The 14,781-nt window shown below is 48.8% G+C and overlaps 1 protein-coding gene across 2 annotated transcripts in view; it reads right to left on the minus strand.

Annotated features, from left to right (window-relative positions):
• LOC129380647 (venom metalloproteinase antarease-like TpachMP_B) overlaps window positions 1-14,241 on the minus strand; it is a 53,198-nt gene extending 38,957 nt beyond the window's left edge. For both annotated transcript variants that reach the window (XM_072285121.1, XM_072285120.1), the window contains exons 1-2: window positions 14,025-14,241; window positions 10,247-10,371 (exon numbers count right to left, since the gene is read on the minus strand). In XM_072285121.1, coding sequence (XP_072141222.1) covers window positions 10,247-10,371; window positions 14,025-14,103 — 204 coding nt within the window. In that variant the 5' untranslated portion in view covers window positions 14,104-14,241. The remainder of the gene's footprint in view (window positions 1-10,246; window positions 10,372-14,024) is intronic.
• Window positions 14,242-14,781: the final 540 nt, after the last annotated feature.

Raw genomic sequence — 14,781 nt, forward strand, 5'->3', positions numbered from 1 at the left:
ACTAGAGCGTGATTCTGGTGCTGGAGTGAGGCTGATAAAAGAACGATATTCAACTGATTAGAACGAAATGACGACGACGAGACGACGACTACGGTATGACGAAGGCTGTATGACCACAACATTGTGTCAATGGCGGCGTGACCAGAAAGGGGTTTCGAAGATGAATCACAACGACGGCTTGAATAGAAAAAAAAAATGTCGAGAATCAGCTTTCGACATTATCCACACTGTGACAAACTGATGAGAATGGAAGGACCGCGACGGCATGACGGCGACTTTGTGATGACGGCGCATGTCGATAAAGACATGACGGCGATGAAATAAAGATGACGGTATTAGCAGGGTAAAAAGCAGCAGGGTAAAACCGGTGGAACGGTGACGATGACTCGACAAAGAAATAATCATCACAGTGTCATGGAAAGCAACAAATGTGCAACTACAGAATGACGACTACACAATGATAGGGAATGTACCTTGGTAATAAAGATCACATCGGCGTACACGTGAATGACCTGCTACCACGGGCCTTCTTATTTCGCACTATATCCGGTGTTTGCATTATGTCCGGAATTGGCTAATCAGGCGTCTGTAATTTGCACTATTCGAGTATTTGTTGTGTACTATGTGCAGTAGCTTATCGATGTGCATTACCTGCGGCAGTGGCTTATATTGTTCGGGCATTGTTTGCGCGTTTTAGGCAAAACATTATTCGCAGTTAAAACGCCGTTTCGACCAAGAAACAAGGCATTGATAGCGATCGGAAAGTATTAGACAATTGCTGGAATAAGTTTCGTAGCCTTGCAGAAGAAACAATACGTAAACATCAGTAAACATTCACCTACTAGTTAAAATGTTAAGGACGCTTAATTTTGGCATTTAAGCATGGAACGCGATAGCATTCAAAGATCAATGAGTGCTTCTCACGCTTCCTGGAAAATGCAGCTTGCATAATCGTAATGTTTACCGTGAAACGCGGGCGGCGAACTCTGCCTACGAAGGCGAGCTTTGTGGTTCCTGTTTTGATGGTGTGCAGGGAACCGAGGGGACCGCACCACTCCTACTAAGACAGACCTCAAACTCCAGCTGAAGAAAGCCATCGCGTTAAAAGGGGTTTGCGTTTGAGTTTCAGCGTAGCAGAAATATAACTAATATGTTAAACATGAATTTAAAAAGATTTCGTAATATGTAAATACAGCCTTTGCAGAACCATGTAAACAACGTAATAAATTCACGTAAGATGTCAACTGAGTTATCGAATTTGTTCGCCTTTAACGATCTAATGTATGCTGTTTACAGAACCGCGATATCCTTTCTTGATGCGGAGCTGTGAATATGTAAACTTTGTGCTGCTATTTTTCTCAAACATGCAAAATTTTGAAAATGTGTGTAACAAAATTCAGGACCTAAATAGAAATTGCGCTTGCAACAGTCGCTAGAATTTAGCTTTCTCTCTCAAATACAACAAATTTAATTAAAATTGTTTGAGGGGTTATCTCGGAAAAACGCTTCTGCGTTTTACATGTATTTGAATAGGCCGCGTCGGAATTGGGCCGGAGCTAAAGCTTCCTCTTAATCCACCACGACGGGTGACTAGGACTGCGTGATGCTCCTGCAGTGACGATGGAATTATAAATTATGAATGAAGAATTATGAATAATATCGGTAGAACGACAAAAGTGTTACAAGGTACAATGACGATGGCCTGACAACAATGGGATGTCAATTTTAGTTTGACTAGAGTGTAAGGGTGTGACGACGACGATATGAGCAGAATGAGATGCCGAAAACTTTATGACTGCGATGGCGTGGCGACGACTGTATCAGGACAACCGATGAAGAAGTTGGAATGACAAGGGTGGCACGATTACGACGGAATCACGTTATTGAAGTGACAATGGTGAAGGTACAGCGTGGCGACGATGGCATGACAATGGTATGACAACGACTGTGTGATGACGGTGACTCACCCCGACAGCATCACGAGACCCGGGTGTCGAAGTTACAATTATTGCGATGGCACGATCGGCACGGCGCCCCACGATGGTACGACAACAAATTTATGACGACGACTATATGACGAAGACGCAATGATGACGAAGGCACGACAATGACGGCATAATTACGCCAGAATGATAACCGATTACAATAGAATAACGAAGAGGGAACAATTTTGATATATCCAGAAGGCGTTCTGACGACGATGTCGTTCACGGTAATGGAATGACGTTAATTAAGCGATGACGACTGTATGACGACAATGAATGACGATGAAGCCATGATGAGAGTGAACGTTCAACTTATAATGACGACGATGAAAGAACCGCGATGACATCCCGATGACGGTGTCACAACGATTATATGATGACGGCGTAATGATGGCATGCCACGCGGGCATGACACAGTGGCCTGACAACGGGATAAGGATAATTGGATGAGGACGAGCCTAAGATGGCAAGGGCGTGACGATGACTGTATCATGAAACATCTATGACGGTAGTGAAATGACGAGAGTCGGATAACCAAGCTGAAGTGACGGTGATTGCTCGACAACGAGGGCGTGAAGATGACGGTCTGACAATAGATGCCTGAAGTAACTGTATGACGATGACAGCATGTCAAGGGCTGGATAATCACATTTCAGTGAGGACAATGGGAGGGCAGTGAATATAGATGAAATATTAACGTGGACACAACCACTAATGTTGTAGGAAGACGGCGGAATGACGGCAATGGGATAGTATTACTGAAGTGATAACAAGCATTAAACAACAACGTCACTACGACGCTATGAAGACAGTAGGATGACAAACCTGGCATGACGATGCAACGATCACGACACCGAACACAAGTGTAGCGGCCCAAGCTATTAGTTAATTTGGACTCATGGTTGCTAGTAAGCGCAAACGCACGCAACGAAGAAGAACCACACAAAACTAGCGATCCCCATGAACTAAATTTCTCTTCACACAAGGAATAGATATCTGATAACAAACATGAAGAAAGGAGGAAACAAAAGGTAAGTGTAAAATTACACTAAAGACATGTACAGTCGAGAAATGAAATGTGACACTCTAACAGTGATATCGAAGGTGAATGCACACAAGTCTCACATGCCGCGTGGGTCTAGCAGATGAACAACTTGAAAAATCGGAGGACGCTTAAGCTTCGCCTTCAAGAGTGGAACGCGATAGCGTTATCGCACCCCGTTCGCACCGCCTACTCAAACGCGCTACGCCAGCCAAACGTCGCGATGGACAGAGATAGCCGGGCCCCGACGCGCCATGAAGGCGGACGCGGTCATGGGGCGAGTGGCGCGCCACGTGTCGGGGCAGCGCCGTACATTGCGAGGAAGCGATCTTCTGTGTTTGCCGCAAGATGGCTCTGCGTGTGCGCAGAGCACAGAAGAAACTTAGCGGAAACGTACTTCGCTACTCGTGAAACTGCGACGTGTGTAAGTGACATGGTCATTATTACCTATATACACCGCAGTATAACTTTCTACGGCACGTTTCTTAGGCAACACCGCATTTACTAGAGGCGATTTTGTCCCGTTTAAGAGGAACGAACTCGTGGCTGAGTGGTAGCGTCTCCGTCTCACACTCCGGAGACCCTGGTTCGATTCCCACCAGCCCATCTTGCAAGATGTTTTTCATTTATGAAGTGCCCTGAGGGATTTATCGCTCACGGCCAACGCCGCTGACGCTGACACCAACGACACCGGCTTTTCTGCGACACAAGCTCCTTAACGCTGTCGCGTTATAAACTGGGTTGGCATGAGAGGCTAGACAGCCAGATGGACGGACAGAATGACGGAGAGATAGGCTCAAAAACAGCGGACGTAGCCCAAGAATGTTATTCGAATTAATAGGAATTTCAATTACGCATTATTCAGAATACGCCCACTATAGTTACTGCTGACCATTACGCGTTGCCTGGCTCTACTAAGAACGGCGGAAAAATGCAAATAAAGAAATAAAATCTTGCTGTGATAAAATATTGACACGTCTACTTATCTTTATCGGACGACCACGTTTCGCCGCCTAACAAATGTAATCGCACAGCGCGGGACGCGCCTGCATGTATCTGAAGCTTCTGGAAAGTCATCGAGGCTTCTACCCGACTGTCTGTTGTCGCCGAACCTGGTGTTATCTGATTCCATCGCGTGACGTGAATTGTGGGGAACTTTGTGGAAGACACACGGGTCCCAGCGGTTAATCTGGAACATTCGATGACTGATCTATAAAAGCCGACGCGCTTGACCCGCTGATCAGATTTTCGACGATCGCCGACTGTGTTCGCCGCTATCCTTGTGCTATAAGTGTAGCCTGTTTTGTGGGCACAGGTTCGCCCAATAAAATTTAGTTTTCTCGTTCACAGTGTTGCTACTGTGTTCTTCAACGTCACCGCCACGTGACATCTGGTGGAGGTGTTAGTGCGTTCATGTACCGAACGCCCCCGCAAAGCCGCGATCCAAGCCCGAAGCCCGAGGAAAAAACCAACATCGCCCAAGACCAGCGTGCTAGCCACAGACTGCAAGGACTGCCCTCAGAGCACGGACTTCTACCTGAGTCGACAAAGATCGTGGTCAAAACCACCGCAATGGCTGCCCCAGCGTCCCCCGTTATCCTACAACAACCTCGGGACCCACCGACCTTCCATGGAGCAGCGACTGAAGACCCAGAATCCTGGCTGGAGACCTACGAGCGAATCGCGACATTTAACAACTGGGACTCCGACGACAAGCTGCGGCATGTATACTTTGCCTTAGAAGATGCCGTCAGAACGTGGTTTGAGAACTGGGAGTCGACCTTGACGACATGGGACCTCTTCCGTAGCGGCTTCCTGCGCACCTTTACGAGCGTCGTGCGCAAGGAAAGGGCCGAAGCCATGCTGGACGCCCGAGTGCAGCTACCTAACGAGAACGTTGCCATCTTCACGGAAGAAATGAACCGTCTCTTCTGCCACGCCGACCCGGATATGCCCGAGGAGAAGAAATTCCGCCTTCTCATGCGTGGTGTGAAGGAAGAACTTTTCGGCGCAATGATAGGAAGCCCACCGAAGACAGTAGAGGAGTTCCTTCGCGAGGCCACTAGCATCGAGAAGACACTCGAAATGCGGAACCGGCAATTCAACCGCCGTACAAGCTCTACCCACTACGCAGGAATTCAATCACTGGCCACGGACGATCTGCGCGAGACCATCAGGGCCATTCTGCGCGAAGAACTGCGCAAGGTCTTGCCTTCGCCGCAGCCTCAAGTGGCCTCGATCGCCGACATCGTGAACGAAGAGGTGCACCGATCGCTTGGAGTTCCTGAGGTGCAACCAGAATCGACACAGACCCAGCCGGAAGCGATGACCTACGCCGCCGTCGCACGCCGTCAAGGCACCCCTTCGCGACCGCGCCAGGGCCCTGTAACGTCGCAATTCCGTCGTCCGCCGCCGCCGCCACCAGCACGCCCACCCGTCGCCCACCGCACCTACGCGAGGAAGACAGACATTTGGCGCGGCCCCGACCACTGGCCGCTCTGCTACCACTGCGGCGAAGCCGGCCATGTGTACTGCCGATGCCCATACCGCGACCTGGGATTGCGAGGCTTCGCCGTCAACGCACAGCGCCCGAGGGAAGGTGAACGCCCTCGTGACATCGCCGACTACCTCGCCGCTACTCAGTGGAGCCCTCGACGACCGTCCCGTTCGCCGTCACCAGGCCGCTACCTGTCGCCGCAGCGCCGACCATACACCGGCCCAACCCGGGGCCGCTCTGCGAGCCCATATCCGGAAAACTAAAAGCAGCAACCGATGGAGGTGCGGTTGCTGTTCGTCGAATTGACGAAGATCCTCCGCCGCCGAAGAAGACGATGAACAAACGATCTCGACGACATAACAACGACACGCTGCCGTCCCGACGAAGTCAGGAAGGCAAGACTACACCGACGAACGACGACTTGATGACGCGACGTTCCAACTTCAGTTCAACACGACGCAGCCGTGATCCGATGCCAAGACCTAACTGCAACGCCAGACAAAGAACCTCCGACCTTGACGTGCTTCTCGACGGTTACGCAGTCACTGCCTTAGTCGACAAAGGGGCCGATTGCTCCGTAATGAGTGGACACATCGCCGCCCAGTTGAAGAAGGTTAAGACTGCATGGCAGGGCCCCCAAATTCGGACCGCTGGAGGACACCTCATTACGCCGACTGGCATCTGCACGGCAAGAATTACCATTCATGACCGGACTTACCCTGCCACCTTCGTTATCCTGCAACAGTGTTCACGAGACGTCATTCTCGGCATGGACTTCCTGAACCAACACGGCGCAATCATCGACCTGAAGTCGCAGTCAATAACGCTGTAGGTAGATCAAGCGAAACCGCCGGAGAGCCCTCGTAGTCACCACGCCTTGAGTGTGCTCGAAGATTAAGTGAGCATCCCGCCTCGCTCCAGCATCGTTATTTTGGTCGGCACCGAAACACCCGCTGACGTAGAAGGCGTCATCGAAGGCGACCAACGTCTACTGCTCGACCGTGAAATTTGCGTCGCAAGAGGAATCGCTCGACTGCACGGAGGAAACACGAAAGTGCTGCTGACAAACTTCAGCCAGGAGTTCAAGCACATAAACAAGGGCACGACGATCGCATACATCGAGGAAATACAGGAAACCAGCGATGCGTTTGTCCACTCGGATTCTGTCGTATCTACCTCGACGACCGTAGTTCCCAAGCCAGACTTCGACATAAATCCAAGTCTCCCCGTGATTAAGCAGCAACAGCTCAGAAGTCTGCTTCGACGATACAAAGACTGCTTTTCGACGTCATCGAGCATTCGACAAACACCAGCCGCAAAGCATCGCATAATAACCGAAGAGTGCGCTCGACCACTCCGCCAGAGCCCTTACCGGGTTTCGACGCGAGAACGCGAAGCTATAAGACAACAAGTCGACGAAATGCTGCGCGACGACATCATCCAGCCGTCGAAAAGCCCGTGGGCGTCTCCAGTTGTTTTAGTGAAGAAAAAGGACGGAACCTTACGTTTCTGCGTCGATTATCGTCGACTGAACAAAATCACGAAGAAAGACGTATACCCCCTCCCACGTATAGAAGACGCATTGGATCGGCTCTGCAATGCTAAATACTTCTCATCGATGGACCTCAAGTCTGGCTATTGGCAAATAGAAGTCGACGAAAGGGATCGCGAAAAGACCGCCTTCATCACGCCAGACGGCCTCTATGAGTTCAAGGTTATGCCGTTTGGACTGTGCTCGGCGCCTGCAACGTTCCAGCGCGTGATGGACACGGTTTTAGCAGGATTGAAGTGGCAGACGTGTCTTGTTTACTTGGATGACGTCGTTGTCTTCGCCGGAAATTTCGACGATCACCTTAGGCGGCTTGAGATAGTATTAGAAGCCATCAAGTCATCAGGGCTCACTCTGAAGCCGGAAAAGTGCCGCTTCACTTACGATGAGCTTTTGTTCCTAGGTCACGTCATCAGCAAATCAGGAGTACGCCCCGACCCACAGAAGACAGCTGCCATCGCAAAGTTCCCGCAGCCAACCGACAAGAAGGCAGTGCGCAGATTCCTTGGCATGTGTGCCTACTATAGGCGCTTTGTCAAGGACGTTTCACGCATCGCGGAGCCGCTAACACATCTAACCAAATGTGATGTCGAGTTCAAGTGGGAAACGCCGCAGGCCAAGGCATTTCAAGAACTCAAACGACGCATGCAGTCGCCGCCGGTACTTGCACACTTCGACGAGGACGCCGATACCGAAATCCATACTGACGCCAGCAGCCTAGGCCTCGGTGCCGTCCTAGTCCAGAGGAAAGAAGGACTTGAACGGGTGATATCGTATGCTAGCCGGTCGCTGTCAAAAGCGGAAAGCAATTATTCTACGACTGAAAAGGAATGCCTCGCCATCATTTGGCCTACAGCTAAATTCCGCCCTTACCTCTATGGCAGGCCATTCAAAGTCATCAGCGACCACCACGCGTTGTGTTGGCTAGCTAACTTAGAGGACCCTTCAGGACGGCTGGCGCGTTGGAGCCTGAGACTACAAGAATATGACGTCACGGTATTATACAAGTCCGGAAGAAAACACTCCGACGCCGACTGCTTATCACGCGCCCCAATCGATCCCCCGCCGCAGGCCGACGAGGACGACGACGCCTTCCTTGGGATAATAAGCGCGGAAGACTTCACTAAACAGCAACGAGCAGACCCGGAGCTAAAAGGCCTCGTCGAGTATTTGGAAGGGAACACCGACGTTGTCCCTAGGGCATTTAAGCGCGGGTTGTCTTCGTTCACGCTACAAAACAACCTGCTCGTGAAGAAGAACTCACCAGTCCGCGCCAGCTACCTTCTTGTTGTGCCGTCAGCGCTGCGTCCAGAAATACTGCACGCCCTACACGACGATCCAACCGCTGGGCACCTCGGATTCTCCCGGACGCTGTCAAGGATACAGGAAAGGTATTACTGGCCGCGTCCGACCGCCGACGTCGCCCGTTACGTCAAGACATGCCGAGACTGTCAACGACGCAAGACACCACCGACAAGGCCAGCAGGATTAATACAGCTGATCGAACCCCCTCGTCGACCATTCCAGCAGATTGGGATGGATTTGTTGGGGCCGTTTCCGATGTCAACATCCGGGAATAAGTGGATCGTCGTGGCGCCGGACTATCTCACCCGCTTTGCTGAAACCAAAGCTCTACCAAAAGGCAGCGCAGCCGAAGTGGCGAAATTTTTCGTCGAGAACATCCTGCTGCGACATGGTGCCCCAGAAGTCCTCATCACCGACAAAGGAACGGCTTTTACAGCAGAGCTCACCCAAGCCATTCTGCAGTACAGCCAGACAAGCCACAGGAGAACGAGGGCCTACCATCCGCGGACGAATGGTCTCACAGAGCGCCTGAACAAGACCCTCGCCAACATGCTAGCAATGTACGTCGACGTCGAGCACAAGACGTGGGACGCGGTCCTGCCGTATGTAACCTTCGCTTACAACACGGCGGTGCAAGAAACAACACAGATCACGCCGTTTAAGCTGGTTTACGGCACGAACCCGACGACGACGCTCGACGCCATGCTGCCCCACGTCACTGACGAAGAGAATGTTGACGTCGCTAGCTATCTCCAGCGCGCCGAAGAAGCCCGACAGCTCGCCCGCCTACGCATCAAGAACCAACAGAGGACCGACAGCCGACACTACAACCTCCGACGACGCTTCGTCGAGTACCAGCCCGGCGACCGTGTTTGGGTTTGGACACCGATACGCCGACGAGGACTGAGTGAGAAACTATTGCGCCGCTATTTCGGACCCTACAAGGTCATTCGACGTATTGGCGCACTGGACTATGAGGTCGTGCCAGACTGAATTTCGCATTCACAGCGGCGCCGCGCACGATCTGAAGTGAACCACGTGGTGCGTCTCAAACCCTTTTATGGACGCTGACGAACTTCCTTATTTTGTTGTTTTCTTTGCTACGGGTGTTTTTCTTTACTACTTTCGTTTGTATGCAGCATCGGGTCGATGCTTTTTAAGAGGGGGGTATTGACACGTCTACTTATCTTTATCGGGCGACCACGTTTCGCCGCCTAACAAATGTAATCGCACAGCGCGGGACGCGCCTGCATGTATCTGAAGTTTCTGGAAAGTTACCGATGCTTCTACCCGGCTGTCTTTTGTCGCCGAACCTGGTGTTATCTGATTTCATCGCGTAACGTGAATAGTGTAGAACTTTGTGGAAGACACGCGGGTCCCAGCGGTTAATCTGGAACATTCGATGACTGATCTATAAAAGCCGCCGCGCTTGACCCGCTGATCAGATTTTCGACGATCGCCGACTGTGTTCGCCGCTATCGTTGTGCTATAAGTGTAGCCTGTTTTGTGGGCACAGGTTCGCCCAATAAAATTTAGTTTTGTCGTTCACAGTGTTGCTACTGTGTTCTTCAACGTCACCACCACTTGACAATATCATTGTAAAAGTTCTGCCCGCAAGAACTTATGCTGTCGATAAATTTTACATTTTTTGCCCACCAGTTACGTTAGGGAACATACCGCAATTTGGCAGCGATTATTCGAATTCTTGCGTTAGCCTGCTGAACGCGTAAATAAATAACACCGATGTTTCAGTTGCCGCAATTAGGATTGCTCCCGCGATCACACTTTAAGCAGCACAAAACCGCGTCCATTGATTTAGTGCGTCGTATGTCGGTGAACAGTTGTGGGAAAGTAAGGGTTATTCTTACGGCGCTGAAGAAAACGCGCAAATATTCCAGCAGGCTTTTGTATTCGTGGTCCTCCGTTCCTTTAAATATAGAAGCATATTCAGAGCTCACGACGAGCCCCGTTTCGATCGTTCCAAACGTTGTGCCTGAAACATGAAAGGTCATTATTTTTAATTCTTTTAAGCGGCAGAGAATGTATAGCAGATATTGATGTATGAAAAGTAACAACTGGATTAGTCTTTCCGATAGCCTAAAGATGGCACTAAGAATACAATTAGTGTCATATTTGTAGCTACATATTTCCGAAGTCTTTCGAAGTCTTCTGTCAGACGTAATAGTTATATATCCCTTTATCCCCATGCATGCTAATCGTATTTCATAGGAACAAATATTAGCGGCAATAATGCTTGCTGCTGTCCTTTGCCTGCTCACAGTCGCGAGTCGCCGCGCCGCATTAATGTCAAAGAAATCGTGTTCTATTTAGGAATCATTTAGCCTACTCGATGCAGCGGGGAGCAAGCGACAGACAGCCACAACAAATTATAAAGGTCATAAAGGACCTATCTGACCATGTGTCTCGAAGGCAATGCGATTAGCATTCAAGCATTGCACGACATGCCATATTAACACAAGCCTATTTAGACTATGCAGTGGTAATTCTGATACGTTCTTGCTTGGGCTAAATGGGGTACAAAACATTTCCAGTATAGGGCCATTTTGCTAAGGAACCCACATCTCAAGGTCGGTCATGAGCATGAGAGAATAACGTCGCTTTGACGAAAACCAAAATTCCGTGGGCAGCGACGAAGGCGGTAGAATGGAATTGGCGTGACGATATGGAGATGACGATTCCGCAATATTAGCGATGGTATAAATACAACAGAGTCATGGCATTAGTGGGAAGATAATGGGATAACGATGACGACATGACGAAAGCGGCATGATGAATGCCAGCAGATGAAGTCATAATGATGACAAGGTAACGGCTGTGACGGCATTGCGACAACTCTATCACAACGAACGTTTGATATGAGCACGGCAGGATAACACAGGATCCTACCTTTTGCCGCTGAAAAATGGCTGAAGAGGACGCTGTAGTGACACCCTCATTCAAAATGCTTCATAAAACCTGCTTGACAAAGCTTCTCGAATGACTAACACAGTATGTTAATGGACGTCTTGGTTTCTATACAGAACATAATTTGATGTCACAACTTGGTGCTGAAGTGCAGACGAGGCGAAAAGTGTGTAAATCTGTGCAGAATTTTCGAAGAGGTACTCTGCGCTTGCGTGTATTGGCATCATTGCGTACTCGTCCCATCTTAGTTGCATCATTGGGGCAGAAAAATCGCACCCATATAGAGCCTTGTATGTTTATAAATATTATGCCAGTAACTGCTTTTCTATCTCGTTCTAGCAAGGAAGGGATTAACGAAAGGTCGTTTATTGCCTTCGCTCTCAATTTGTTGCAAATCTTGCGTTCGTCTTCAACTGCCAGGCTCTCTGAGCATCCTACACGAATTTAAGCTATTCTAGAGGAAAATTTTGAAAATGTTGGTGGCGACAAACACCTTCCTTCTCTGTATTTCTCATCAGGCAGATATTTTTTACTGCGACAGGTGCAATGAGAAAATGGTAATTTGGGCTTTTTTATTAGAGTACGCCTCATGAATGGCAAAATGTTCCACAATAGTGGGAGGTGGAGGCTCACTGAAGCTGAAGATGTGCAATAGCGAAATTCTGCCGTTGAGGCAAGGTAGCGGACAGAACAATATTCGTTTTTTTTTCGCTTTTCTACTGAATGCTTTTAGCGTTCATAGAGCAGCTTAGGCCACCAGAGCTATCAACTGAGAGCATTCTCACCCTTGCACATTTTGCCACCTTCCCATTCCCGAGTCTTCTCCTCCTTCCGCTTACTGCTGAGTAATGTTCAGCTGTCCTCTACACACCATACGGTTGCGGTGCGGTCGGCATGCTTTCCTCTTCTCTGTCAAGCAATCCCTTCTCTATCTGCTTGTAAGTGCCCTACACTAGCCTGTCAACCTATCATCGATTTCGATAGCGCTTGCATAGATATCGATTCTAAACATTTATGTTTGCATAAATATTAATTATATGGCGTTTAGAAGGGCCGAGAGACTCAACCTAGCAAATGCGTACATATCTGAAGTCAAGATGGCCCAGATAGGCCAATGAAGCTTTTGAATTTGTGAAGATGTAATTACCTGACCTTAGGTCGTGATGAGGAGCTTAGCTAAGAAAGTTCAGTCTGCATTTCTTGAATTACTCTCGAAATGCTCTCGCACAATAATAAAACAAGTCCGAATTTTGCCCGAGAAGCGAAGCATCGATTGCGATAGCAAATTAATAGACAGCTATACGAAGTAAAGGTAGCAATTTTCTCGACCGTATAAACTTGGAAACATTAGCTTACTAACTAAATTACCAAGGATATTGTCAACGCGCACAAGCAAACATGAACACATCACACTCCATGAGCGTGGACACTCGCCTTCAATACGCTGGTGTGAGCAAGCGCAGCAGCGGCAGCAGCGAGAGAAGTAACACAAGACTGGCGAGAACACAGTGCACACAAAAGTATAAGCCGTCTGCAGAACACTTTCATAATACGCCGTGCGAAACCATGTGCGGCCGTGCCAAGTACCCGCTTGCTGACAAAGTACAAACATACAAACATATTTAGTCTCCGAAAACTGCGTGCTGTTTTCCAGGAATATTACCACAATAAACCAGAACCATAAGCTTCAGCGCGACACCTGTGATGATGATTGGCGGCTAGCACCAGAAGACGTGGATCATTTATGACGGCAGCTAGGTGAAGGAACTTCGCTAGAGCACCTTTTTGAGAACTTTCATCCGGGCAGTAGACTTCTGCACCAAGCACTAAAGTTCTGCGGGATGTTGTCTCGTGTTGCTTGTGAAGCGGCAACACAGTTACGCAACTCCTATAATGTGATCAGCGAAGTAATCAAGTTGTCAGAGTGAGTGCAGGTGCGTGATTGTTAGACTCTTACAAAATGGAGAAGGACATTGTATTAATAGCTCACGAATAATGGATGCGCTAAAGTGGGCGCCTTGTCACAAGTAAGATGTACCAATATTTCATAGAACTGCGTCGGGCAACTATCACCGAGTTCCGCTTTCGCAAGCAGAGGCAAAAGTCGTCGCGTGAGGAGACCTGACGATCAGCGTTCTTGGAGATCGTATCGGGTGCACGGGCACCAGGAGACCGTAGCGCACCCATGTAAAACCTTGTGGAGGAAAAGGCTCGCGCATCCGCTAACGCCGGCGAAACCGTGAGGTGACGTGTTGCAGGCGGAACTTGATTTTAACTTAGAGGAATTACGGAAAGGGGTCTTCGGCTCAGAACTTCGGTAGCAGCACGCAAACTGACGGCGTTACACCGAATGTGGGAGAAGCAGCAGTGCCTATAATTGGATAGATGTCTAGATTGTTTTGACTCCCCTGAGGATAGGGCACCGGGATGAGCCCTATTTAGAATGCATAGCTACCGGAAATCGTACGTCGCGGCGCAGACCCTTCCCACGGTGAGGGGCGATGTAGTGTCGACTAAACGGGACACTGCTGAAGCAGCTAAGGCACATACATGGTAAAGCACCGAAGGTCCTTTCTTTTGTCTCCTTCTAGGTAAACAATAGACCAACGATGACCCTCCTCATTTCAAGATGCTTTCAATAAAACTAATCTGTGGTATGCTTGAGACCAAATATAGATAAAGTGAAATAGCAAGAGAATATATTATTTTCAGAGTACTTACTTGCTCTTGATAAACGAAGTACAATAATTATGCATAAAATCGGGACTCTGGCGACGCCAGAAATACTTGTCCAGGTCATACTTGGCCAAAATACTAAATTTATCGTAGCATATGTAATGCTAATACAGAGAAGACCTCTATACAGCGAATGCGACTGAGCTTGGGGAAAAAATAATAATGGCGGCGCACGACGCCGTACGCTTTCTACAGGTACAGTGCTCTGTTCGATGCAAGCTGCCTTCAGTACAAAAATGAAAACCAGCTAGCGTACAAAACGTGGAGTCTAACCATGGGCTAATTTGTGCTGACATTATATTGAAATTCGAACATAACCTTAAGTGCAGAGCCCAACTCCACCAAGCTGGAAAAGTGCGTAAGTCATGCTTCCGTTGCTTTTACAGAATAGGCTCCAAGATAATTGTATATAATAAGTGGTGAATTGAAAATGACATTGGTGCGCTGACGGGTCGCCAGAGCATTTAAGGTCCTTAATTGACAAGTGACGCCTTATCTCTATTTAGCATACCAGAGCGGGGAAATTTTGAATATTGTTCTACGTCAAATGACTCACGCGATCAATCTGAAATAATTAGCTTGTTCACGTATTATGAACATGCGGACTTGTCCGTAGCAAACAGAAAGCCTGCCCTTTTCACATGATTTCAGCTGACACCTTAAGAGACAAGAAGGAAATGCAGCGATGCGGCCTGTGACATTTGGAACGGTTGAAATAGTCTGGGTCTGAGCCAGGTAATCT

Source organism: Dermacentor andersoni, chromosome 10, assembly GCF_023375885.2.
Source record: "Dermacentor andersoni chromosome 10, qqDerAnde1_hic_scaffold, whole genome shotgun sequence".
Classification (NCBI taxonomy): domain Eukaryota; kingdom Metazoa; phylum Arthropoda; class Arachnida; order Ixodida; family Ixodidae; genus Dermacentor; species Dermacentor andersoni.